Source organism: Pagrus pagrus (assembly GCF_965226575.1).
Source record: "Pagrus pagrus genome assembly, chromosome: 5".
Lineage (NCBI taxonomy): Eukaryota > Metazoa > Chordata > Actinopteri > Spariformes > Sparidae > Pagrus > Pagrus pagrus.
This window is the reverse complement of record NC_140189.1, coordinates 32,014,059-32,038,489: the sequence shown is the minus strand read 5'-3', so window position 1 is coordinate 32,038,489 and position 24,431 is coordinate 32,014,059. Positions and strand designations below refer to the sequence as shown.

Sequence of the window (24,431 nt, the reverse complement as noted above, 5' to 3'; positions counted from 1 at the left end):
AGCCACGCTTCACCGCTTGTATATAGAGCACCTATTTCACTGTACATAACTGCACTTATTACTCGTGTTGTAAATAAATTGTTTTGTGTCACTCAACTTGCACCGTGTTGGGTGTCGGTTATACATGGTAGGTTCGGCTCCCTAGGTCGAGCGTAACACGGGGTATCTGATGACTGGTAGTGCGTACATGTTGATGGCACGGACCTTGTTCTTACCATTTAGCTGATTTTTCAGGACCTGCCTTACTCTCTGGAGGTATTTGGCTGTGGTTGACATCCTTGTGGCCTCTTCATGGTTTCCATTAGCCTGTGGGATGCCAAGGTACTTGTAGCTGTCTTGGATATCACCTATGTTGCCCTCTGGTAGGTCAATCCCCTCAGTCCTGATCATCTTGCCTCTCTTTGAGACCATCCGGCCACACATGTCCAATCCGAATGACATCCCTATGTCATCGCTGTAGATCCTGGTGGTGTGGATCAGTGAGTCTATTTCTCGCTCGCTCCTGGCATACAGCTTGATGTCATCCATGTAGAGCAGGTGGCTGATTGTTGCCCCACTACGGAATCGGTACCCGTAGCCACTCTTCGTGATGATCTGACTGAGGGGGTTCAGGCCTATGCAGAACAGCACTGGTGATAGCGCATCTCCCTGGTATATGCCGCACTTGATGTTGACTTGGGCAATCGGCTTTGAATTGGCCTCTAGGGTTGTCTTCCACATTTCCATGTGCTGTCCAGCTCTTCTTCTTTGACACTCTTTCTTGGATGTCTGCCATTGAGATGGTTACTGGTTCTTCTTGCTGTGGTCAGCTCTTAGGTCCACTAACCATTGGGCATCGGTGTTGTGCGATGCCTCTCTTTCCCATATGTCTTTCCAGTATTTTTCCACCTCAGCTCTTGGTGGGTCTGACCGGTTGTTGTTTCCCTGCCACTGACAGTACACCTTGGCTGGTTCAGTGGAGAACAGCTTGTTTATTCTCCTGGCCTCTCCCTCCTTGGTGTATCTCTTCAACCGGGTGGCCAGAGCTGTTAGTCGTTGTTTGACTTTTGATGTTTGAACTTTTGAAAGCGGGTCAAAAAGACCCGAAGACAACAGGAGGGCTAATAAGCTCAGAGACCCTCTTAAGAGCAGCTCCAGAGGACGAATTATCCAGACAGAGAAACTGAAGAGGTCGTCGTGTTTACCCGTAAAACTACAGCTTATAAACCACCAAAAGCAGACATTACCAGAGGTACTGTGTGAGTTAACAGTTTGAGTCGAGCACAGAGAAGGTAACCAACAATGCCAACCAATCAGAGGCAGAGTAGGGCAGGTCTTGCAAGAACATGAGTGGAGATCTGTCATATCGTGTGTGTGTGTGCTATGTGTCACTCTCCCTGGGTGCAAGGTAGCAGTTAAACGTGGTATGTAGTTTCATTGATTTGGGAATTTTCCCAAAAAGAAAGTGGAATGGATTTGATAATGAAGCACATAATAATTGTGAGCTAAGTATGTTTCTACAAAACCACAGATACAGTAGGTACTACTTCGTTGTGGCCGAGTTCACGCGTGATTCTCGCGTGAATCACGCGAGAATCACGCACCTTTTTAGTGGAGGATCAATTGTGTTTTCATGAGAAGCGGCAATGTGCCCAAACAACCACCAGGTGGCATCTGTGAGCAGGAGGACGACAACATGCAGCAGCAGGGAGCAGTGACCATGAACGGGAATGGACAGAGTTGCCTGATTTATGTTTCTGTTCGTTGTTGCTTAAATACAAGAATGTAGCTAATAATACCTCACCCACTCCACACCTCATTCCAACTCCTTCCTTCAACCTGTCGCTACAGGGTCCCTCTAGCAAGGACAAACTTAGTGAGTTGTTGATGATGTTGATGGCGGATGAGATGAATGATTTTTTTTACTATGAAGCCTTTTAAATTACGCACAGCCTACAGAAGTTTCAACGTCCATACAAGCATTTAAGAAATGATTCTTATCAGTTCCATAATTCAGAGAGGATTTTTACTCAACGAAAAAATGTATAAAGATCAGTTTTTAGGTTGAAGACACGACAGCAGCACGTATGTCCAGACGCTGATGTGTCCGCTGGGGCAGCGGGTCGGTGATAAATAAGACACATGAAAACATTGTGACTGACGTATAGCTCCCCTGGTAGAGCAGCTCCCTCAGTGAGCAGAATCACCCGCTGATACGAGTGCGAATCTCCGTATAGGCAGTAACTTTAGTTAATGTGTTTTCTTTTCTCATCATCATTATGATCACATATGGCTCCAAGTTTGCGCAAATAAATGAGCAAATGAGCATTAATTCTCCGCCGGGCCGCGGCACCAGCTTTCCTGCTTGTGTACATAAAATACATTAAATTCTGACACCACAACTGTAGCGTACTGAATATCAATAGATGATAACCAGAAAAAAAAAAAGGTTCTATTGATCTGATTCACCAGCTTCATGGACGTCGGAACTATTTTCTGAGATGGCGTGATTTTTGTTGGGAGGGGCGGGGGAAGCACGCACTTTTATCAATGATTAAGGATTTGATTTGAAGTTATTTTATAATGGCGTGCAGTTATAAGAGAACTAGAATGGATGAACACAGCATCTTTATTGTTAAGAAAATGAAACTTTGATCACTAAATCAGCCATTTAAGGAACATAACAGCATTATTTGTACCCTTGAATGAAAAAAAGAAAAGTCTGCGCTCCTGACTCAGGGCTTTCATGCATATCCAAAAGTGGACCTTCTCTCAGTTGACCCACTGATGAAGATTTTAAGCAGGGTCGAGACATCGCTTTCATCCATAAGGTCACTGTGAACGTTCATAACAGTCAAATGTGTTAGTCTCTCCTGCGTCATGGTGCGCAGCCAGGTCTTCAGCCTGCGCAAGGAGAAAGAGCGCTCGGATGCCGCGACAGATATTGGCAGGGCCAGGCACAGCTTAATGAGCTTCTCCACCTCTCTCGTGGAAAGGGGGTCAGTTCCGAGGAACCCACATCCACTCGTTTCCCCTGAGCCGCCTCAAGAACTGCCTGCTCTCGCCCTGCAGCTATGCGGAGTCCTTCCTGATCAAAACGCCGCTCCGCCTCGGAGCGCACCAGGTCCATATGCACATCCTGGATGGTGCTTACTTCTCGTATCTTCCCGTGGGTAGGGAGGCTGATGGGGTGCGTTAGTTCCGACGTCTATGACCGGCTTTCTTTCTTTCTTACAGTTGTGGTGTCAGAATTTATCACAAATATTTGTGCTTTCTATTCCTTATATTTTCTACAACAGGCTTATAGAAAGAAGAACGACGCCACGTCATGTCAGACAGTTTTCTCTAGCTTTATTAAAATACATAATCAGCAGCTTCACAGTAGTCGGATATACAGAAGGTTATTTAAAGCGGAGTGAGTCCCTGAAGCAGTCTCCCTGCAGGAGGAGATCCCTTGGCCAAGTGATCAATGTATTTGTTGCAGATCTCTTTGCTGTCCTCAGCGCTCGGGGGTGGGGGTGGGGGCGCTGGCGTAGCAAGCTTTTCAAAAGTGTGGGGGATGGATGTGGTCTTTCCAGTTAAGCGAACTTGTTCCAGATGCCTTAACATTTGCATTCCCCCATACTGAGGAATGTGTGTAGGGGACGAGAAGTAAGCACCATCCAGGATGTGTCCATCCTGCATTCGGAGGTGGAGAAGCTCATTAAGCTCAGTCTGGCCCTGCCAATGGCCGTGTTTCCCAGATTCGTTAAGAAGCTCTTAAGTGCTAAGATCTTCTTAGGAGCGCTCTTAAGAACGCTGTGAAAGAAGGATGTGTTTCCCAGAGTCGCTCTTAGCTTAAGAAGATCTTTCACTAAGAAGGAAATGTAAGATCGAGCTGACCCACTCTTAACAGCCTTCTTAGCGACCAAATGCTCAGTGATCAAGCCGCGTCAGGGAAATTTACATCCTCCACTTTTCGAAATAATAAAACAATGCTCAATGTTGAAATGCGCTCATAGCTGCGGACCACTGGCGCAAGAAACAGGCTAATAGTAGATGAAAAAAAAACTTTTTATTGAATTACACGTTTAAGTTTTCCACACACATCTGCATTTGAGTTTATAGTACTACACATAAAAATACAACAACCCTGTGGCATTTCACAGATATCAAGGAAACAGATGTATTAAACTCAGCTGAACCTCATCCAGAGAGGCTTCACCTGCTGCTCTATATAAATGTGTTGCCAAAGTCCGCGCGTGTGAGAAACCATGGCTGCAATGCAGCACATTCTCGCTGCTAATCAACAGCGTCGCCGTGCGCGAAGCCAGACGGTTTACATAAATGCATACGTGCGTCAGCACTTCTCCCCACTGGACGTGCTGTCAGACCGGGCTGTCCAGGCAAAGTACCGGCTGCCCCGTGCGGAGACCCAACGGCTGATCACTCGGTATCTCCACACATCCAGAGAGCAACCCGCTGCAATTTTGCCCTCAGCCCGGAGGTGCAGCTCTTGGCTGCGCTGCGTTTTTACGCAGTGGGGAGCTTCCTGGAGTTTCATTTTCTTAACAATAAAGATGCCGTGTTCATCCATCTAGTTCTCTTATAACTGCACGCCATTATAAATTAACTTTAAATCAAATCCTTAGTCATTGATAAAAGTGCGTGCTTCCCCCGCCCCCCCTCTCAGAAAATAGTTCCGACGGCTATGAAGCCGGTGAATCAGATCAATAGAACGTTTTTTTTTTTTTTCTGGTTATCATCTATTGATATTCGGTGCGCTACAGTTGTGGTGTCAGAATTGAATGTATTTTATGTACACAAGCAGGAAAGCTGGTGCCGCGGCCCGGCGGAGAATTAATGCTCATTTGCTCATACTTGGAGCTATATGTGATCATAATGATGATGAGAAAAGAAAACACACTAACTAAAGGTACAGTTTATAGTGAGATTCGAAGTCATACCAGCAGAAGATTCTGCTTACTGAGGGAGCTGCTCTACCAGGGGAGCTATACATCAGTCATAACAGCATCTGGACATACGTGCTGCTGTCGTGTCTTCAACCTCAAAACTGATCTTTATACATTTTTTCGTTAAGTAAAAATCCTCTCTGAATTATGGAACTGATAACAATCATTTCTTAAATGCTTGTATGGACGTTGAAACTTCTGTAGGCTGTGCGTAATTGTTTCTGCCTCCGCTTATTAGCTGTGGCTGCAGCGAGCGAGCAAAATCAGAACCTCAGATGTTTTTAGGGTATCAGATATTATTATAGGCTATTCTTATATTTAAGCAACATCCAGTCAGGCCGTGATATAGGCTCACGGGGGCGGACTGGGACAATAATTCAGGTCGGCAATTTTACCAGTAAAAAGTGATATAGGCTCACGGGGGCGGACTGGGACAATAATTCAGGTCGGCAATTTTGCCAGTAAACAAATGTTCCTTAAAAAACAACTAATGTCCGTATTTTAGCTCTACTGTAAAACAATGAAAGCACAAGTGATTATCCAAGGTCACCCAGATAATTGAGGTGTCCCACCGCTGTGAAACAATCAGTCTGAATCAATCTGATACGGTTTAGCAGTCCCCCTCTCCATTCACTCTACCTGTAGCCTAAAACAGCGCCACTCTCCATTGCAGCTACATTGTGGTCAAATGTGGAATTGTCCCAAAATCGTTTGAGCTGCAATTCAGTACTATGCTTCCACCTAGTGGCTACAGTTGTCACTGACATTTCACGCGTTGCGTGAATCTCGCTCCCCGCAAGTGAAATGGCCACTTTGAAGTAGTACCTACTGTAAGTTAAGACTGAAAGTTCCTCTATGTTGCTACTTTACATTTGTTTTGGTTGTGTGGTATTATTTATATTATGTATAATGTATAATATTATGTATACAATTCCTCTTTATGTTTTCATGCACTGTGTTTTCTTGCTGAGCCACATTGGAGAAATAGAAACACAAAGTTGAATTCTCATGAGGCTCTAACTTTGGAAGCTGCCTCCTTAGTTTGACCAATCACACTGCTGAAGCCTTTCTTTGAGATCCATTGTTCCACTAAAGCTAATATGATTGGAGCAATATCCATTGCAACCAGTAATGTCTGAGAAGACCAGTTGTATTGCCTCCCATTTCATTGCTTGCACGCTGCTCAATTTCAGTTAACATGTGGATTTAAGTTTTGCTCTCCCAGACTAGATTTGCCCCTACCTGTGATCTGTGGCTGCACTTGCTACGTTTGGTCTGACGTTATGTTCCCTGATGTAACCAGGCCTGTTGAACATCAACATTTAACACTCACAGAGCTTTTGATCAATTTGTTTTAATCCTCAGATTTCAAATAAAGACAATCAATTCTTTCAACTAATACAATAAAAGCAGAAATCAAATAGTTTGAAAGATATGTAATGAAAAAGTTATAGACTAATAGCTCTGTTAAAGTGTGTGTGTATTATTTCTTCACTTAAGTCAGCTAGGGCAAGTAAATGCAAACACATAATATAATGCAATGATCAATATACAAGCATGAAATATAAAGAGCATGTGCTGAAGGATGTTTTATCATGAAACGCCTCATTCTCATTATAGTTTGAAGGGAAGCCACGTTATTTATTTACGCTGTCAGTCAGCCAGTACTGTAAACCAACGATTCACACAATTTCATGGACACACTTTCACATTCAGCATCTAACTTGAGAATACACACTTTCTTCAGTCTTCAACTCTTTCTTCATACGTCCTCTTGTGGCTTTCCGTCCAGTTAAATGCAACGCAGCATAGTTCAGATCATCTCCACCTTCAATCTGTGGAGCAGATAAAAGGCTCTTTAGACAGTGTAGTTATGTTTTTATGCAGCGCTGCTGTGAATTATGTTTATAAAATAGCAGTACTTACAATATCACATACTGGTTGGCTCGAGTTGTCATTTCTTGCTTGTGAAGGTATGTCTTCTATTCCTGCCATTCAATAAAAACAAGAACATTTTGTTCTAAATCAGATTTTTCCATAAGGATCCTCCACTGATTCAACACATTTCAATCAATATTGAAAATGAATAAAGTTGGAAATCTTCTTTCATTACTGAGATTGTGTAATGTACGAGGAAAAAACAGCAATTTGGTGACTGAAATCGTGCTGCATGTTCGGTGATACGTTAATTAATAATGTGAAAAATGACATATTTACTGAAATGTTTGTGTGATGGTAATCTTCCTACATTATAAGAGCTTTTAAAGTCATACAATTGGAGTACCAAAATTGTAGATTCAGTCAACAACACTTACCTTTAGCTTGTTCACATATTGATCTTGAAGTTCGGCGACAGATGAAAACAATATTTCCAATCAGAGAAATGACCAAGCAGATTATTGCTATCACCAGAGCAATACATTCAGGACTCACTGTTTTTGTCGAGACAACAAAGAAAATAACGTATAAAGAATTATGTCATTAACATGTCATGAATGTGATCTCCAGTACTGAACTCAGAATCATACCAGTTTCCACTTGAGCATTTCCAAACAGGATTTCTCCACATGTGGCCACAGCACAGTAGTAAGTTCCAGCATCAGAGGAGCTGACGTTCTTAGAGAAGTGATAAACGCAGCTTTTCTGAGTGTCAGATCTGTCTTCACATTCATCACGTCTGTTTCCATCAGTGTAGAGGATGTTTGGATGAGATTTATCTGATCCGACTCTGAACCAGAACACACTGTGATCCCCTGGACATGTTTTAGTCTCAGAGTCAGAGAGGACTGAACACTGGAGAGTCTTCAAGTCTTCTGGACGGACTGGATCAGAGGCTGTCGGCCGCTGAACAACAGTGTAGGTCGATGTCCTCTGAGTGTTTCCTGTGTGATGCAAAACTGTGTTAAATGCATGTTTAAAGTTCAAATTAATCAGAGCTTAAGGCATTTAGTGACAGTAAGTCAGTTAAGTTAAAAAACATTAACACAATGAAGCTGAAAGTGGTTAAAGTGACTCCAAAACATTTTTAAAAAACAGATCACGGGGGCGCTCGTGAGCAAGACATGGCGTAAGAAGCATTTTTCAGAGCTCCTGCAGAGTTAACAAGATTTTTTCCAAAAACAGCTAAAAAATACGTGAAGCTCAGCCCAAACGTTTACGAAAGACAACATAGGGAGGCAAACGGCCGAACTGCACGCAGAGCGTCGATTTGAATGGCGGAAAAGCTTCAACAATACAAGTACGGCGGCCAAGCTAATGCTAACAGCCAACGGTCTACTAGAACCACGAGGCAGCATACACCAGCTGTGCCAAATCAACCCTCGCCCACCCGGCCTGGAAACTTAACCATGACTGCCGAAGATATTAAAAAAGAGGTCTTATCCTCCTTGAGGGGAGAGATTTCTAAAATCATAAGGGACGAACTCAAAAGTGCGCTGACGGATGACTTCAACGCACTTAAATCGGAGTTACAAGGAATGAGGTCTGAAGTCGCCCACAATATGAAAGCAATGCGGGCAGAAGTCGACCACATCAAAACAGACATACAGGATATGAAGGGTGGATTATCAACATGGTCCGACGAAGTGACTTCGCTGCAAGCCACGGTATCCAGCCTTAAAAACCAGGTGGCAACTCTCAAAGATCGATGTGAGGACATGGAGGGAAGAATGAGACGGGGCAACATCAGGATTGTAGGCATAGAAGAGCAACCGAACTCCAGCTCCCCAAAAGCGGTCGCTAAAATCATCAGAGAAGTCCTACAGCTGGACCGGGATATAAAGGTGGACCGCTCACACCGTGCACTGGCCACCAGGAACCTAGGAGACCGAGAGAGGCCACGGGTGATAATCGCTAAATTACACTACGACGGAGATGCCATGGAGATCTTACGAAAAGCCCGGGACGGAGCTCCACTGTCTTATAATGGACACCGCATTGCCATATTTCCCGACTACACCGCCAGTGTTGCCAAAGCTCGAGCTGCATTCACGGATGTACGGAAAGCACTTCGAGGTCGGAAGGAGATCCGCTACGGCTTACTCTTTCCAGCCAGACTTCGAATCACACACCGGGACGAGGACAAGGAGTTCGTGGACCCACAGAAGGCCATGGACTATGTGAAGAAAATCCTCCCAGCAACCGAGATGGAAGGCTGAGTGTATCCTCAACATGTGACACTGACAGTAAGAACCGGTTATGATAATGACGAGTGACTCTCATATTACGAGCGATGTTTTTTGTTGTTGTTTCTTTCTTTTCCCCTCTCTGTTATCATACCGGTTCACTTGTGAAATTTCACATGGGGTCATTAACAGTGTAATCTATATCTCATTTAACATGCATCAGCATGCCCCATGAGCAATATAAGGTTATAGTAGTCCTCATTACTATCATTTATCCCAAGTTTTTTAAAGTAAGAGCAGACTACTTCCAACTCTTTTTCAGAGCTTGATTATACAAGTAATTTCTGTTTACAAAGCTGCAAAGAGCTGTTTAACTTGATATATTTACATTATGCAGGAGCCTGAATGAATGAATGATGATCATTTTCTTTTTACTTTCTTCTTTCTTTGTCTTAGCGCACCTGAAGCACAGTTCAATCCAACCTAGACTGTGCACACTTGCTGCTTACTTAGCAGTTAGGGACAAGGTCCCAAGTATCATTATATCTTCTAACCATAGTTATAACTGGTTCTGTGTTCTCGTTCTGGTCCCTCTGTTCCTCAGGGATCCTGAGTTAAATATAATAACAAAGTCTTTCCCTCTATTCATCTACAGCACTATCCTACTTGTTGAAGTCAAAAAACCCTTACGCAGCTGCAGCATCTGCCTTTGCTTTGTCCACTCTTTTTGGTTGTATTACTTGATCACACTCCATAAAACTCATATATTAAGACATGGCATACATTATGTTCTCCGCCGCCTTCCGTTCCTCCTCAGAATCGAAGCAAAAATTAAAACTCTGTGAATGATGGATAAATTAAAAATCATAAGCTATAATGTGAAGGGTCTTCATGGTCCAATTAAGAAAAAGAAAATATTAAACCAGCTAAGACAAATGAACTGCCAAATAGCATTTCTACAAGAAACGCACCTGTCTGACGTGGAACACGAGAAGTTAAAGTCATGGGCAGATAAAGTATACTACTCTTCTCACCGCTCAGGGAGAAAGAAGGGAGTTTCCATCCTTATACACAGACAAATTCATTTTACAAAAACCTTGGTGCATAAGGATACAGAGGGGAGATATATCTTAGTTAATGGAGTAATTGACGGTGTAGAGGTATCCTTAATAAATGTGTATGCACCCAATGAAGATGAGCCCGGATTTATTAAAACATTGTTTAATACAATATTAAAGTATAGCACTGGCTTACTGCTACGGGGAGGGGATTTTAATTGTGTAATGTCTCAGCTAATGGATCGGCAACCGCCTTCTAAAGCCCCCCTGCCCAGAATGAGTAAAATGCTTAAATATCAAATTACAGAAGCAGGTCTGGTCGATATATGGAGAAGTAAGTTTTCGAGAGGTAGGGACTTCACCTTCTATTCAAACAGGCATGCATCTTATTCTAGGATCGACTATTTCTTCACCCCAAGAGCAGATCTGCATAGGATAACAGACACTGAGATATTGCCTATCACTATTTCTGACCATGCACCTGTTTTATTGAAATGGGATATAGGATGCAGACCAACAACTAAACAATGGAGGCTCAACACTTCTCTCCTTAATGATAAAGAATTTATTTCCTTTATTTCAGAAGAATTCAAAATATATCTAGATACCAATGCCTCACCAGAAACTAACCCTCTAATATTATGGGATTGTGCCAAAGCATATATCAGGGGCCGTATCATCTCGTTCACATCTGCGAGGAAAAGAGAGAGGGAGGCAAGACAGCGAGAATTGGAAGATAAAATAAAAAAGTTAGAGCATAAACATAAACAATCTGCAACAACTAGTGTCACCAACGACCTAAATGCAACTCGCAGACAACTTAATAGCCTCTTATCAGACAAGATTGAGGGATGCTTAAGATTCACAAATCAAAAATATTATGAATATGGAAACAGGGCTAGCAAATTATTAGCTTTTAGATTGAGAAAGCAGCAATCTTCAAATGTCGTTCATAGAATAAAATCACAAGCAAATATGGCCACAAAACCGAACGAAATAGCAGGGGCATTTGCAGAATTCTACAAATCCTTATATAAGAATACAGATACATGCGATGACGATGCAAAACTATCGGAGTACCTAAAACATATAAAATTAACTGAATTAACAAACTCAACAGCTGAGGAACTAGATCAGCTAATACAGGAATTGGAGATAAGACAGGTGATTTCGACACTTAAGAATAGCAAAAGTCCAGGTCCGGACGGATTTGTCAATGAATTTTATAAAACCTTTAAAGACCTGCTGGCACCCCTGTTATTAAAAGCATATAGACATGCCCTAGAGTCCAAAACTATGGCGCCATCTTGGAGTGAGGCAACCATAGTAGTAATTCATAAAGAGGGTAAAGACCCCACCGATTGTCAGTCTTATAGGCCAATATCTCTGCTGAATGCAGATGTGCGTATACTAACAGCAATCTTAGCCAGACGTGTTAACAAGATAATTACTCAAATCATACACCCTGATCAAACGGGGTTCATCTCCGGAAGATATTATGGCAATAACATAAGACGTTTACTAAACATAATATCCCATCAGAAAGATAAGAAATTAGAGTCAGTAATCCTATCCTTAGATGCGCAAAAGGCATTTGATCGTGTGTCTTGGCGATATCTACTTCAAACACTAAAACGATTCAAATTTGGCCCCAATTTTATAGATTGGATACAAACACTTTATTCATCCCCACAAGCGGCTGTTAGGGTTACTGGATACAGATCAGAGAGATTCACACTACAACGAGGATGCAGACAGGGTTGCTCTTTATCACCCTTGCTATTTGCTATTAGCATTGAGCCACTAGCCCAGCTCATTAGAGATGATAATAACATAAAAGGGATTATAATAAATAGAGAAGAACACAAAATATCACTCTATGCAGATGATGTCTTACTGTATTTAAGAGAACCCATATCCACTATACCATATCTTAAGGAGCTCATCTCTAGGTATGGGTACTACTCTGGATATAAAGTTAATGTGGACAAGACAGAGGCTATGGATGTGAACGGTCTTGTTTCAGAAAATGTTAAGTTACAAAGTGGTTTTAAGTGGCCTAGAGAAGGCATTAAATACCTTGGTATTTATATACCCCAATCCCTGCACAATTTGTATGATGTCAATTACAATAAAATAATTCGGCACATTAGCAATGACTTAGAACGATGGTCCTCACTTCCGCTCTCCCTACTGGGTCGTGTGGAAAGTATCCGTATGAACGTCTTGCCTAGACTATTGTATTTATTTCAGATGCTACCAGTGGAAATTCCTAAAAGAACCCTTGATGACCTTGACAAAATGATATCAAAATTTATATGGCAAAAAAAACGCCCCAGAATTAGACTTAAAACTCTACAGTCACCGAAATCAGATGGAGGTCTCAAACTTCCAAACTTAAGATATTATTTCTGGGCTGCACAGATGAAGCCACTTATAGTATGGATTCAGAATGATACCTCTACACGTTGGCTTAATATTGAGAAAAGTATGTGCCCAGAGCATCTGGAAAACTTAGCCTTTTTAGACACTCATACAAAAGAAATGGCGGACTGGACCAAAACCACTTTAAAAATCTGGAATAAAATACGGTCTGCCTTTGGGTTGCCAAAGTTACTCTCATCATTAACAAACATTGGACTTATGAAGACCTTCACTCCTAATAATTTAGATTCTGGTTTTAGGAAGTGGTCAGACCATGGCCTAAACTATCTGCACCAGCTAGTCAAGGATGACAATTTGAAAACCTTCGCACAGTTGAAAAATGAATTTGATCTCCCCAGGACAGACTTCTTCAGATATCTGCAGCTGAGATCTTTTCTGATGACACACAAAGATTGGGGAAAACTTATAAGACCTACCCCTATAGAAAAGTTTCTCATTTCACAAATAAGTCATGGAGATAAGAAAATAATTAGTAAATGATATAATATATTCTTAACAAATGTATGTAACTCTGAACATATAAGACTGAGATGGGAGGCGGAGATGAACAAAAACATATCACTCGACACTTGGAAGGAGATATGTACTGAAGCACACTTTGCTACAAACTCGAACACATGGAAGGAATTTAAGTGGAAAGTAGTTACCAGGTTCTTCAGAACACCAGCAATAACATCTAAGATGGGACCAGCACATGGTAGCTCATGTTGGAGGAATTGCGGCACTGAGAATGCCAATCACACCCATATATTCTGGCTGTGTCCCAAATTGAGCCTATTCTGGAAGGATGTTTTTGATGCTCTCAGAGAGGTTTTCAAGCGGGATATTCCACACACCCCTATAATAACATTATTGGGAGCAATTCCTGAGGGTATAGAGGGGAGGGATGTGAAATATCTCTTAAACATTTTGCTCACAGCAGCATTAAAATGCATAACCATCAGGTGGTTAAAGCCTACAATACCTACAATGTATGGATCCAGAAAATATGGGACATTTACCAGATGGAGCAAATTACATATTCATGAAGACTTCAAAAACCTATTTTTATTAAACGATGGAAACCTGTCATAGCTCTGCTAATACAATAAGTTTGTAGCATTAGACCATTGTACACACATCACCATCACATCATGTAATTTGATACCTAGAGTGGATTTCTCTCCCTTTTATTTATTGATTTATTTTATTTATGAATTCCTTTAAATTATTATTAACTATATTGCCATTCTTTGCATTATATTCCATAATTTATCTTCCTCTACTTTTTTTTTTTTTTTCTTGTCTTTCTCTCACTTTGGATGCGTGTAATTGATTTTATGTTTTATTTGTTGTGTTGTTGCGCTGCTTTAAAAAAGAAAAATGTACATAAAGGGAAATGAATATGACGTGTTGTCAAAATAAATAAAAATTAAGTTCTAAAAAAAAAAAAAAAAAACAGATCACATAATTACCTTTTAATGACAAATAGGTTCCACTCCAAAAATTCTTATTCCAGTAAAAGAATGCACAGTGATACATTCCCTCGTCTTCTTCAGTTGTTCTCAAAATGGTCAGATTACTAATATTCTTCTCAACTTTCAGATCCAATCTAGAGGCAGAAAACTCCGGTCCGTACAGAGGCTTTGAATGTTTCAGAAATGTTACAATTAATCTCAGATCATCTCCGACACTCTGCTTGAACCAGTAAAGAGGTTCACGGCCCAACTCAGCGGAAGGCAGAACACATGTGAAGGTCACAGGTTCACCAAGTTGAGCTGTGGTCACTGGAACCAGTGCATCTAAAAGAAATTAAAACGTGCAATAGATTCATCAGTAAATGACAATTAGAGTATAATGTAAAAACATAAATAAGATAAAAGATAATCACACTAACACCATACTCTACATCTAGTTTACATACAGATACTTAAATGAGAGAATATAATGGTCATGATTCGACAGCACTTACATCCTTGATGAAGGAGAAGCAGTGTAACGCAGAACACAATCATCTTGACACTGACTTTATTAGGAAGCTTGTTTGTATTTCAGAGAGTGAAGGTGGTGACGTGGGCAATACGCTCAGACCATCTAATGCTTCTGATTGGTTATCACAGAATAGACCATCAAAGTGCATTTCCTGCCACACGGGTGTTGTCCTGCTTTATGTGAAGCATGTTACCTCTCTCTCTCACGCACTCACTATTTGATGTTAATAAAGGTTTTTCCACTGCGTCACGCTGCCTCCTGCAGCTGCAGTTGTCCCCTCACCACCACCACACTCACATAAACACATAATACACACACACATGCACACCAACATACTCTTAGTGAACATATTAGCAAGAGTTTGTTGCTACAAAACCCACTTGCTACAAACAGGCCGGAAAACGTCCCGTGGTCACTGGTTTCATACTCACAAATGTTGAAAAGCCGTTTCAAACTGTGGTCGCTGCCTTGGTAGCTTTCTTCACTTCCACCTCTTCATATGAAAGTCAAGTTATAAAATTGTAATTTAAACTTGATGTGACATGTTTTTTAGAAATGTCAGTATGGTGTGAACGTGTCAGTGTTAGCAGAAACATTAACTGTCAACATTTTGTCCTGGCGACTGGGCTGTTACCAAAGGCAGTTTATCTAACTACTCAATCACTTCTTCACTGATACTCTTGTCTCACAGTCTGTCGAGTCGGGAGACATTAGTTTTATAGGAAGAGGTGGGGAGGAAGGGGAATGGTGGCTGGTGACAAAAGAGATTTACCAGTGAATTTATCGTGGTCCACTGAGCTCCCTCCTCTCTCTGGTTGTACAGTGGACTACCAGGTCTCTCAACTTGGTCTCTTTCCCTTTTGTTGTCCAGTAAACTACAAGGTCCACAAAAATCTCTGTGAGCATAACTGACGTGTTATTATTTCCTAACTGTATGTTCAGTGGCTGTCAGGTGTTAATGGCTTGTGTTTTTTGGGGGGGTTTTTGTGGGCGGTTTGTAAAAACAAACATCAAGCAGTGGATCGGCAGAGTGTGAGCCATAGTTGCCCTGGTAAACACACCACAACGACTGGCTTTCACAGCTGCAGTGTCTCTGGGCTCGTTAGGTAGAGCAGACAGGCCGGGTAGCAGAGCAGCGGCAGGGCAGCCCACCTGTCCACTCTACCTAACCAGCTCAGAGACCCTCTGAAGAGCAGTTCCAGAGGATGAATAATCCAGACAGGAGCAGCAGAAGACAGAGAGAAGCTGAAGAGGTTGGTGTGTTTACCCGTAAAACTACAGCTCATAAACCACCAAAAGCAGACATTACCAGAGGTACTGTGTGAGTAAACAGTTTAAGTCGAGCACAGAGAAGGTAACCAACAATCCCAACCAATCAGAGGCAGAGTAGGGCAGGTCTTGCAAGAACATGAGTGGAGATCTATTATAATGTGTGTGTGTGTGTGTGTGTGTGTGTGTGTGTGCTATGTGTCAATCTACCTGGGTGTAAGGTAGCAGTTAGAACGTGGTATGTAGTTTCATTGATTTTGGAATTTTCCCAAAAAGAAAGTGGAAAAGATTTGATAATGAAGCACATAATAATTGTGAGCTAAGTATGTTTTTACAAAACCACAGACAAGTTAAAACTGAAAGTTCCTCTACGTTACTACTTCATGTTTGTTTTGGTTGTGTGGTATTATATATATTATTTATGAAGTCTTTCCTTGGGATCCATTGTTCCACTAAAGCTAGTATGATTGGAGCAATATCCATTGCAACCAGTAATGCCTGAGAAGACCAGTTGTATTGCCTCCCATTACATTGCTTGCACGCTGCTCAATTTCAGTTAACATGTGGATTTAAGTTTTGCTCTCCCAGACTAGATTTGCCCCTACCTGTGATCTGTGGCCACACTTGCTACGTTTGGTCTGACGTTATGTTCCCTGATGTAACCAGGCCTGTTGAACATCAACATTTAACACTCACAAAGCTTTTGATCAATTTGTTTTAATTCTCAGATTTCAAATACAAAAGATCAATTCTTTCAACTAATACAATAAAAGCACAAATCAAACTGTTTGAAAGATATTTAATGAAAAAGTTATAGACTTTAATAGCTCTGTTAAAGTTTGTGTGTATTATTTCTTGACTTAAGTCAGCTAGGGCCAGTAAATGCAAACACATAATATAATGCAATGATCAATATACAAGCATTAAAATATAAAGAGCATGTGCTGCAGGATGGTTTATCATGAAACACCTCATTCTCATTATAGTTTGAAGGGAAGCCAAGTTATTTATTTACGCTGTCAGTCAGCCAGTACTGTAAACCAACGATTCACACGATTTCATGGACACACTTTCACATTCAGCATCTAACTTGAGAATACACACTTTCTTCAGTCTTCAACTCTTTCTTCATACGTCCTCTTGTAGCTTTCCGTCCAGTTAAATGCAACGCAGCATAGTTCAGATCATCTCCACCTTCCATCTGTGCAGCAGATAAAAGGCTCTTTAGACAGTGTAGTTATGTTTTTATGCAGAGCTGCTGGTAATTATGTTTATAAAATAGCAGTACTTACAATATCAGGTACTGGTTGGCTCAAGTTGTCATTTCTTGCTTGTGAAGGTATGCCTTCTATTCCTGACATTCAATAAGAACAAGAACATTTTGTTCTAAATCAGATTTTCCATAAGGATCCTCCACTGATTCAACACATTTCAATCAATATTGAAAATGAATAAAGTTGGAAATCTTCTTTCATTACTGAGATTGTGTAATGTACGAGGAAAAAACAGCAATTTGGTGACTGAAATCGTGCTGCATGTTCGGTGATACGTTAATTAATAATGTGAAAAATGACATATTTACTGAAATGTTTGTGTGATGGTAATCTTCCTACATTATAAGAGCTTTTAAAGTCATACAATTGGAGTACCAAAATTGTAGATTCAGTCAACAACACTTACCTTTAACTTGTTCACATATTGATCTTGAAGTTCGGCGACAGATGAAAACAATATTTCCAATCAGAGAAATGACCAAGCAGATTATTGCTATCACCAGAGCAATACATTCAGGACTCACTGTTTTTGTCGAGACAACAAAGAAAATAACGTATAAAGAATTATGTCATTAACATGTCATGAATGTGATCTCCAGTACTGAACTCAGAATCGTACCAGTTTCCACTTGAGCATTTCCAAACAGGATCTCTCCACATGTGGCCACAGCACAGTAGTAAGTTCCAGCATCAGAGGAGCTGACGTTCTTAGAGAAGTGATAAACGCAGCTTTTCTGAGTGTCAGATCTGTCTTCACATTCATCACGTCTGGTTCCATCAGTGTAGAGGATGTTAGGATGAGATTTATCTGATCCGACTCTGAACCAGAACACACTGTGATCCCCTGGACACGTTTTATTCTCAGAGTCAGAGAGGACTGAACACTGGAGAGCCTTCAAGTCTCCTGGACGGACTGGACCAGAGGCTGTCGGCTGCTGAACAACAGTGTAGGTCGATGTCCTCTGAGTGTTTCCTGTGTGATGCAAAACTGTGTTAGATGCATGTTTAAAGTTCAAATTAATCAGAGCATAACACATTTACTGACAGTAAGTCAGTTAAGTTAAAGAACATTAACACAATGAAGCTGAAAGTGGTTGAAGTGACTCCAAAACATTTTAAAAAACAGATCACATAATTACCTTTTAATGACAAATAGGTTCCACTCCAAAAAATCTCAGTCCACTCTGTGACTGCACAGTGATACATTCCCTCGTCTTCTTCAGTTGTTCTCAAAATGGTCAGATTACTAACATTCTTCTCAACTTTCAGATCCAATCTAGAGGCAGAAAACTCTGGTCCGTACACAGGGTCAATATGTGTAATAAATGTTATAATTAATCTCAGATCATCTCCGACACTCTGCTTGTACCAGTAAAGAGGTTTACTGCCCAACTCATGGAAAGGCAGAAGACATGTGAAGGTCACAGGTTCACCAAGTTGAGCTGTGGTCACTGGAACCAGTGCATCTAAATGAAATTAAAACGTACAATGGATGAATCAGTAAATGACAATTAGAGTATAATGTAAAAACAGAAATAAGATAAAAGATAATCACACTAACACCATACTCTACATCTAGTTTACATACAGATACTTAAATGAGAAAATATAATGGTCATGATTCGACAGCACTTACATCCTTGATGAAGGAGAAGCAGTGTAACGCAGAACACGATCATCTTGACACTGACTTTATTCGGAAACTTGTTTGTATTTCAGAGTGAAGGTGGTGACGTGGTCAAGACGCTCAGACCATCTAATGCTTCTGATTGGTTATCACAGAATATACATTCAAAGTGCATTTCCTGCCACACGGGTCGTGTCCTGCTCTATGTGGAGCATGTTACCTTTCTCTCTCACGCACTCGCTATTTGATGTTAATAAAGATTTTTTCCACTGCATCATGCTGCCTCCTGCAGCTGAAGTTGTCCACCACCACACTGACATAAACACATAATACACACACACACACACACCAACACACTCTTATTTAACATAGTAGCGATAATTTGTCCGCTGGAGATGCTGAAGACACCCAGCTTTGCTAAGATGGTGGGTGCAGCAGTGGAGAAGGCTCTATCGTCCCAGTTTTTGAAGCTTGATGCTACAAACAGACTGGAAATTGTCCGGTGGTTGCTGGTTTCACACTCACAAATGTTGAAATGCAGTTTCAAACTGCGGTCACTGACTTGGCAGCTTTCTCTCCTGTAACTCTACTTTCATCACTTCCACCTCTTGATATGAAATTCGGGTCATACCGTAAAAATGTAATGTGAAAGTGATGTGTTCTTTTAGAAATGTCAGTATGGTGTGAACGTGTCAGTGGTTAGCAGAAATATTAACTGTCAACATTTTGTCCTGGCGACTGAGCTGTTACTCAATCACTACTCAACCACCCATCCTCGCTGACACTCCTCTCTGACGAAAGCGGTCACCTGCCTCGAGGCCCGCTAATAGCTAAATTCAACTGCAATAGCCAGGTTTCAACCTGTAGGGGGCAGTCGCTATGCACATTTATAACACAATATGTAGAATACAAAAACTTTGCACTAAATGTCTAGATATGGACCTGAATCAATCAACAACCTGTCAGCAACACTCAGCTCTAAAATGACAAAATAATAAATGCAGGGTCAACTGCTCCTGCACAGCAAAATACCAATACAAGAGTGTACAGCCGAGCTAGCAGCTCTGTGAGGCTGTTCAATGGTGCACTGAATACAGTGAACGGCCGTGCACAATGGCCATTTTCGCCTCCTCTCAGATTGGAAACTGCAGATTTGTCAACATGTGTCCTGCCATCAGACGGGAATTCAATATTCAATTAACTTTCAGAGGCTTTTTATTCCATAATATGCAGAGGCGAAAAAAACATATTTCAACATATTTATATACAATGAAAACAGCTTATTACAACCCATATTTAAGATTTTTATTAGTTGGCGACCTCTTGTGGTCGTAGTAATTATGACAACAGCAAAGGAGGAGGTAAAGAGCGAAAAGTCGATGTAAGGAGGAGGACCTGTTCATGTCCACTCTGAAACCAGAAGCAATCGGTCACTAATTTAAGTCACGTTAAGATAGTTCAGTGAGGTCACGTGCATAGAGTAATATAAGTTTGTCATCTAGCGTAGGTTAGTTTGTAGCTGAAGTTACAGAAGTGACGTAGGTATTTTAACCCAAACCGTGATGTTTTCCTAAACGAGTAGTTTTCTTGCGAAGAAAGAGAAAGCGCCTCTTCACAAGCAAGACATGAGCCAAACAGTACATGATATTGTACGTGATGAATCCTACTGACTTTGGTGATCTCCTGACTTTACCTCTAGTGCCACCATGAGGTTCACAGATGCAGCTGTGGTTTTGAGTGAAATTGAGTGACTACAAAATGGATTATCATGATTTTTTTTTCCCCCACGTCATGATAATTGCAATATATTGTCAGACACTGTGACAGTTCATTTGGAGGTTTCTTACGGTTCCTTACTTAAACCGAGGGTCAAAGGACAGAGGATGTCATGTCGCACTACAGATTGTATGTTGTAGTTTGGACCTGTTTGTGGTTTTTTCTCTGTGTTTTTGGTGTTCGCTTTGTGTGCGTTTGTTGTTTCAGAGGTGCTGTGAGCGGCTGGGCGGGGCTACCACTCCCCTTGCGTGACTGATGTCAACTCTCACCTGCAGCGCATTGACAATCAGCGTCTGCTGAAAAGCCCAGTTCACCTCGTGCTCCTCAGCCTGAGAGATATTCTCAATATACTATTCTATAGTTTATTTCGTGCCACTTGTTTCTTTGCCTTAAACATGCATAAACAATAAACATGCCACAAGCAACAATATCCCCCATGTCAGTGCTGTTACTTAGTGCCCCCTGTAGAATAATACTATTTCTCAACACCAAATCCAGAAAGGAAAAAAGAGTCAAAAGACTGAGTGAAGATGAACAAATGTTGAAGAAAAAACGTGAATCTATATGAATCAAATAGTTTAGGTAGATTTAGTTAGTGAATGGAAAAGACTGAGAGGTAATATGCTCCACATAGAGCAGGATAACACCCCAGAGGCAGGAAGTGCAGTATTTTAGCCAATCAGAAGCCTTTGATGGTCTGACCTATCAGGACCATGTCACCACCTTCACTCACAGAATAACCGAGAAGTCTCCAAACAAGAGATAATGTCAAGATGATCGTGTTCGGTGTGACACTGCTTCTCCTTCATCAGGGATGTAAGTGATTTATAATGATGATATTTTTTTCATTTAAGTATCTGCAGGCAGTCTAGGTGTATGATTATCATATGTTCTTTACATAGTTACCACAGTAATTATTATTTCCTGTTTAATGAACTGTACATTTTGATTTCACCCAGATTCGCTGACTCCAGTGACCACCGCTCAACTCGGTGGATCTGCAACCTTCACGTGTGTTTTGCCTGATTACGAGTTGAACCTAAGACAATTTCACTGGTACAAGCAGAGTGTCGGAGATAATCTGAAGCTAATTGTGTCACATCGGAAAAAAACAAACCCCGTGTTCGGACCAGAGTATTCTGCCTCTAGACTGGATCTGAAAGTTCATATGAATATCAGCTATCTGACCATTTTTAAGACAACTGAAGAAGACGAGGGGATGTATCACTGTGCAGTCATGGAATGGGCAAAGATCACTTGGAGTGGGACCTATTTGTCATTGAAAGGTAATTATGTGATCTGATTTTTCGATATAAACATTCACTTTAGCTACTTAAAGCTACGCAGTGTTAATGTTTCCTAACAATATATTTTTCTCAAATAACTAAACATTGTTTAAGGGTATTAAGAGGCATATTAACCACTTCTGGAACACTCATTTGTTATCATTTCTGTTTAGTATTATATCAAATCATTATATGTCCTGCTTACGCTTTATTTAACTGCTTAAAATGTGCAGGAAACACTCAGAGGACATCGACCTACACTGTTGTTCAGCAGCCGACAGCCTCTGATCCAGTCCGTCCAGGAGACTTGAAGACTCTCCAGTGTTCATTCCTCTCTGACTCTGAGAATAAAACATGTCCAGGGGATCACAGTGTGTTCTGGTTCAGAGTCGGATCAGATAAATCTCATCCAAACATCCTCTACACTGATGGAAACAGACGTGATGAATGTGAAGACAGATCTGACACTCAGAAAAGCTGCGTTTATCACTTCTCTACGAACGTCAGCTCCTCTGATGCTGGAACTTACTACTGTGCTGTGGCCACATGTGGAGAGATCCTGTTTGGAAATGGAGCTCAAGTGGAAACTGGTACGATTCTGTATTTAATACTGGTATTCATAACATTTTAATAACATCATGACTGGTAAGTCTTTCTCTTTGTTGTCTAGAGCGAAGAATGAGTGCTGAATGTATTGCTCTGGTGATAGCAATAATCTGCTTGGTCCTTTCTCTGATTGGAAATATTGTCTTCATCTGTCGCCGGACTAAAAGACCAAAATGTGAACAAGTTAAAGGTAATTATGTATATGTTTCTATTTTTTAATGAAAACTTGTTCATCAGTTTAAGTGTCAGGTTAATATCCCTGTTCTCATTCATCGTCAGGAAGAGAAAGCGTCTCTTCACAAGCAAGACCTGACAGCTCGCGCCAGGCGGTACATGATACTGTAAGTGATGATACCAGTTTATCGATTAAAGAAATTCCCAGCAGCACAGAACACGAACATGATTGCACTATAATGAGCTTTATATTTGCTGCGCAGACTGATGGTGGACGGGATCTAAACTACGCTGCGCTGAATTTCGCTGGGAGGAAAGCTACAAGAGGAAGAAAGAAGAAAGAGTTGAAGACCGAAGAAAGTGTGTATTCTCAGATTAAAGTGTATTGAAACCTCTGGCTTCAGTTTGTAGGACTGAGAGTCCATCAAACTAGAGTCTCTGTAATAAATCCCCCTGTAATCCTTTGAGAGTGAGCATGCATACATAAGGCATCTAAACGCATATTAAATAGTTCATTTGCAGGTTCAACATGTTGTGTTCATAGAAATATTAACCCTCTTTCAATGGCTTTATTAAAAATAAGACTTTGTGCATTTGTTGTTGTTTGTGCAGCTGTAGAAGTGAAAACTTGTTATCTTATAAAAGTCTCTACAACCGACAAGACACATTCTTACAAACAAAACTCTCTTCAACCACTAAACTTAACCTTTCATAGCAAACTTAGGTCTGAATTGTAAAGTGATGGTTCAGGTCTTGTGATGTGGGGTTGTGTGAGATACTTATCCCTGAGAGAGTGTGTTCCCTGCAGTAGATGACACTGTTTTTAACATCCGCTTGTTCGTGGTAATACGGATGTTGTACGGTTCAGTGAATGTAGTGCCAAAGGTAGAGGCTTTTTATCGGCAACATAAAGCGCCAAAAATGCTGACAGTCATCTACTGCAGCTCACACTGACTATAGGGATAAGTACCTCCTACAACCCCACATCAAAAGACCCGAACTATCCCTTTAAAGCAAAAGTTTGACTCTGTGGGATATACTCATATTCGTTTTCTTACCGTGCACCGGATGAAGAGCGATACTGCCCTCATATCTATTAATTCAATATAAGAGTACAATCAGAACCTAGTTAGCTTAGCATAGAGGAAAAAGACAGCCTTCGTCTTTCTAAAACCACCAATTTGCTATTTATATTATTATAAAAATGACAGATAATGTTTGTAGGGGGTGAATGTCCCAGAGTCTTTCTTGGTTTAGGAAGCACTCACCTCTCCACTGGTTGCCTGGCCACCTCACAGTCAGGACGGGACCTCATGTCAACTCTATCCTGAAGATTTGAGTGTGTGCTACCTTTATACCTGGGTAATCAGCAGTAACTCATTCATTAAAGGAGGGATCACTGGTTCAGGGCAGCTCTCAGCTCTTCTAAAAGGACGCAGTGTCATGGGTTGTATAATATCGAGGCTATGAATCGTCCCTCCTGTAATACAGGACGTGCTGCATTACACACATTTTTTTTTTGCAGTAGAGCCACAGGCAGCACTAGTGACCATAGCAATAGCTGTTTAAAGTTCAAACACAAAGAAGAAAAAAACACTCATTGAAAGGCACGTGAGGCGAAGTGTGTCAAAGTGAACAAAGGCCAGGATGCGACCAATGTGACAGGAAGTACACTTTTGAATCTACTCTGCGATTAACCAATCAGATGCATTTGATGGTCAGACTTTTCACTCACTCGAAACCACCAAGTCTCACAACAGACAATGTGAAGATGATCCTCTTATGGGGGACACTGCGTGTTCTTATCGAGGATGTAAGTGATATCTTATTTTTCTTATCTAAGAATTTGCATCACAGTTTTTCCACATTATGCACTAACTGTTATTTCAA

The 24,431-nt window shown here is 41.0% G+C and overlaps 2 protein-coding genes across 2 annotated transcripts; both read right to left on the bottom strand.

The window, feature by feature from the left end:
• Positions 1 to 783: 783 nt before the first annotated feature.
• LOC311256946 (uncharacterized protein) lies at positions 784 to 14,552 on the bottom strand (the record flags this gene model as incomplete). The annotated part of the gene is made up of 5 exons (XM_084352357.1): positions 784 to 1,058; positions 7,247 to 7,363; positions 7,460 to 7,813; positions 14,013 to 14,339; positions 14,510 to 14,552. The coding sequence occupies 5 exons, from the start codon at positions 14,550 to 14,552 to the stop codon at positions 784 to 786; spliced, it is 1,116 nt and encodes a 371-aa protein (XP_084208483.1).
• A 2,265-nt stretch (positions 14,553 to 16,817) lies between these two features.
• On the bottom strand, positions 16,818 to 23,856 carry LOC311256945 (uncharacterized protein; the record flags this gene model as incomplete). The annotated part of the gene is made up of 5 exons (XM_084352356.1): positions 16,818 to 16,831; positions 17,479 to 17,595; positions 17,692 to 18,045; positions 18,212 to 18,348; positions 23,810 to 23,856. 5 exons carry the CDS (start codon positions 23,854 to 23,856, stop codon positions 16,818 to 16,820), a joined length of 669 nt encoding a protein of 222 aa, XP_084208482.1.
• Between the last annotated feature and the right edge of the window lie 575 nt (positions 23,857 to 24,431).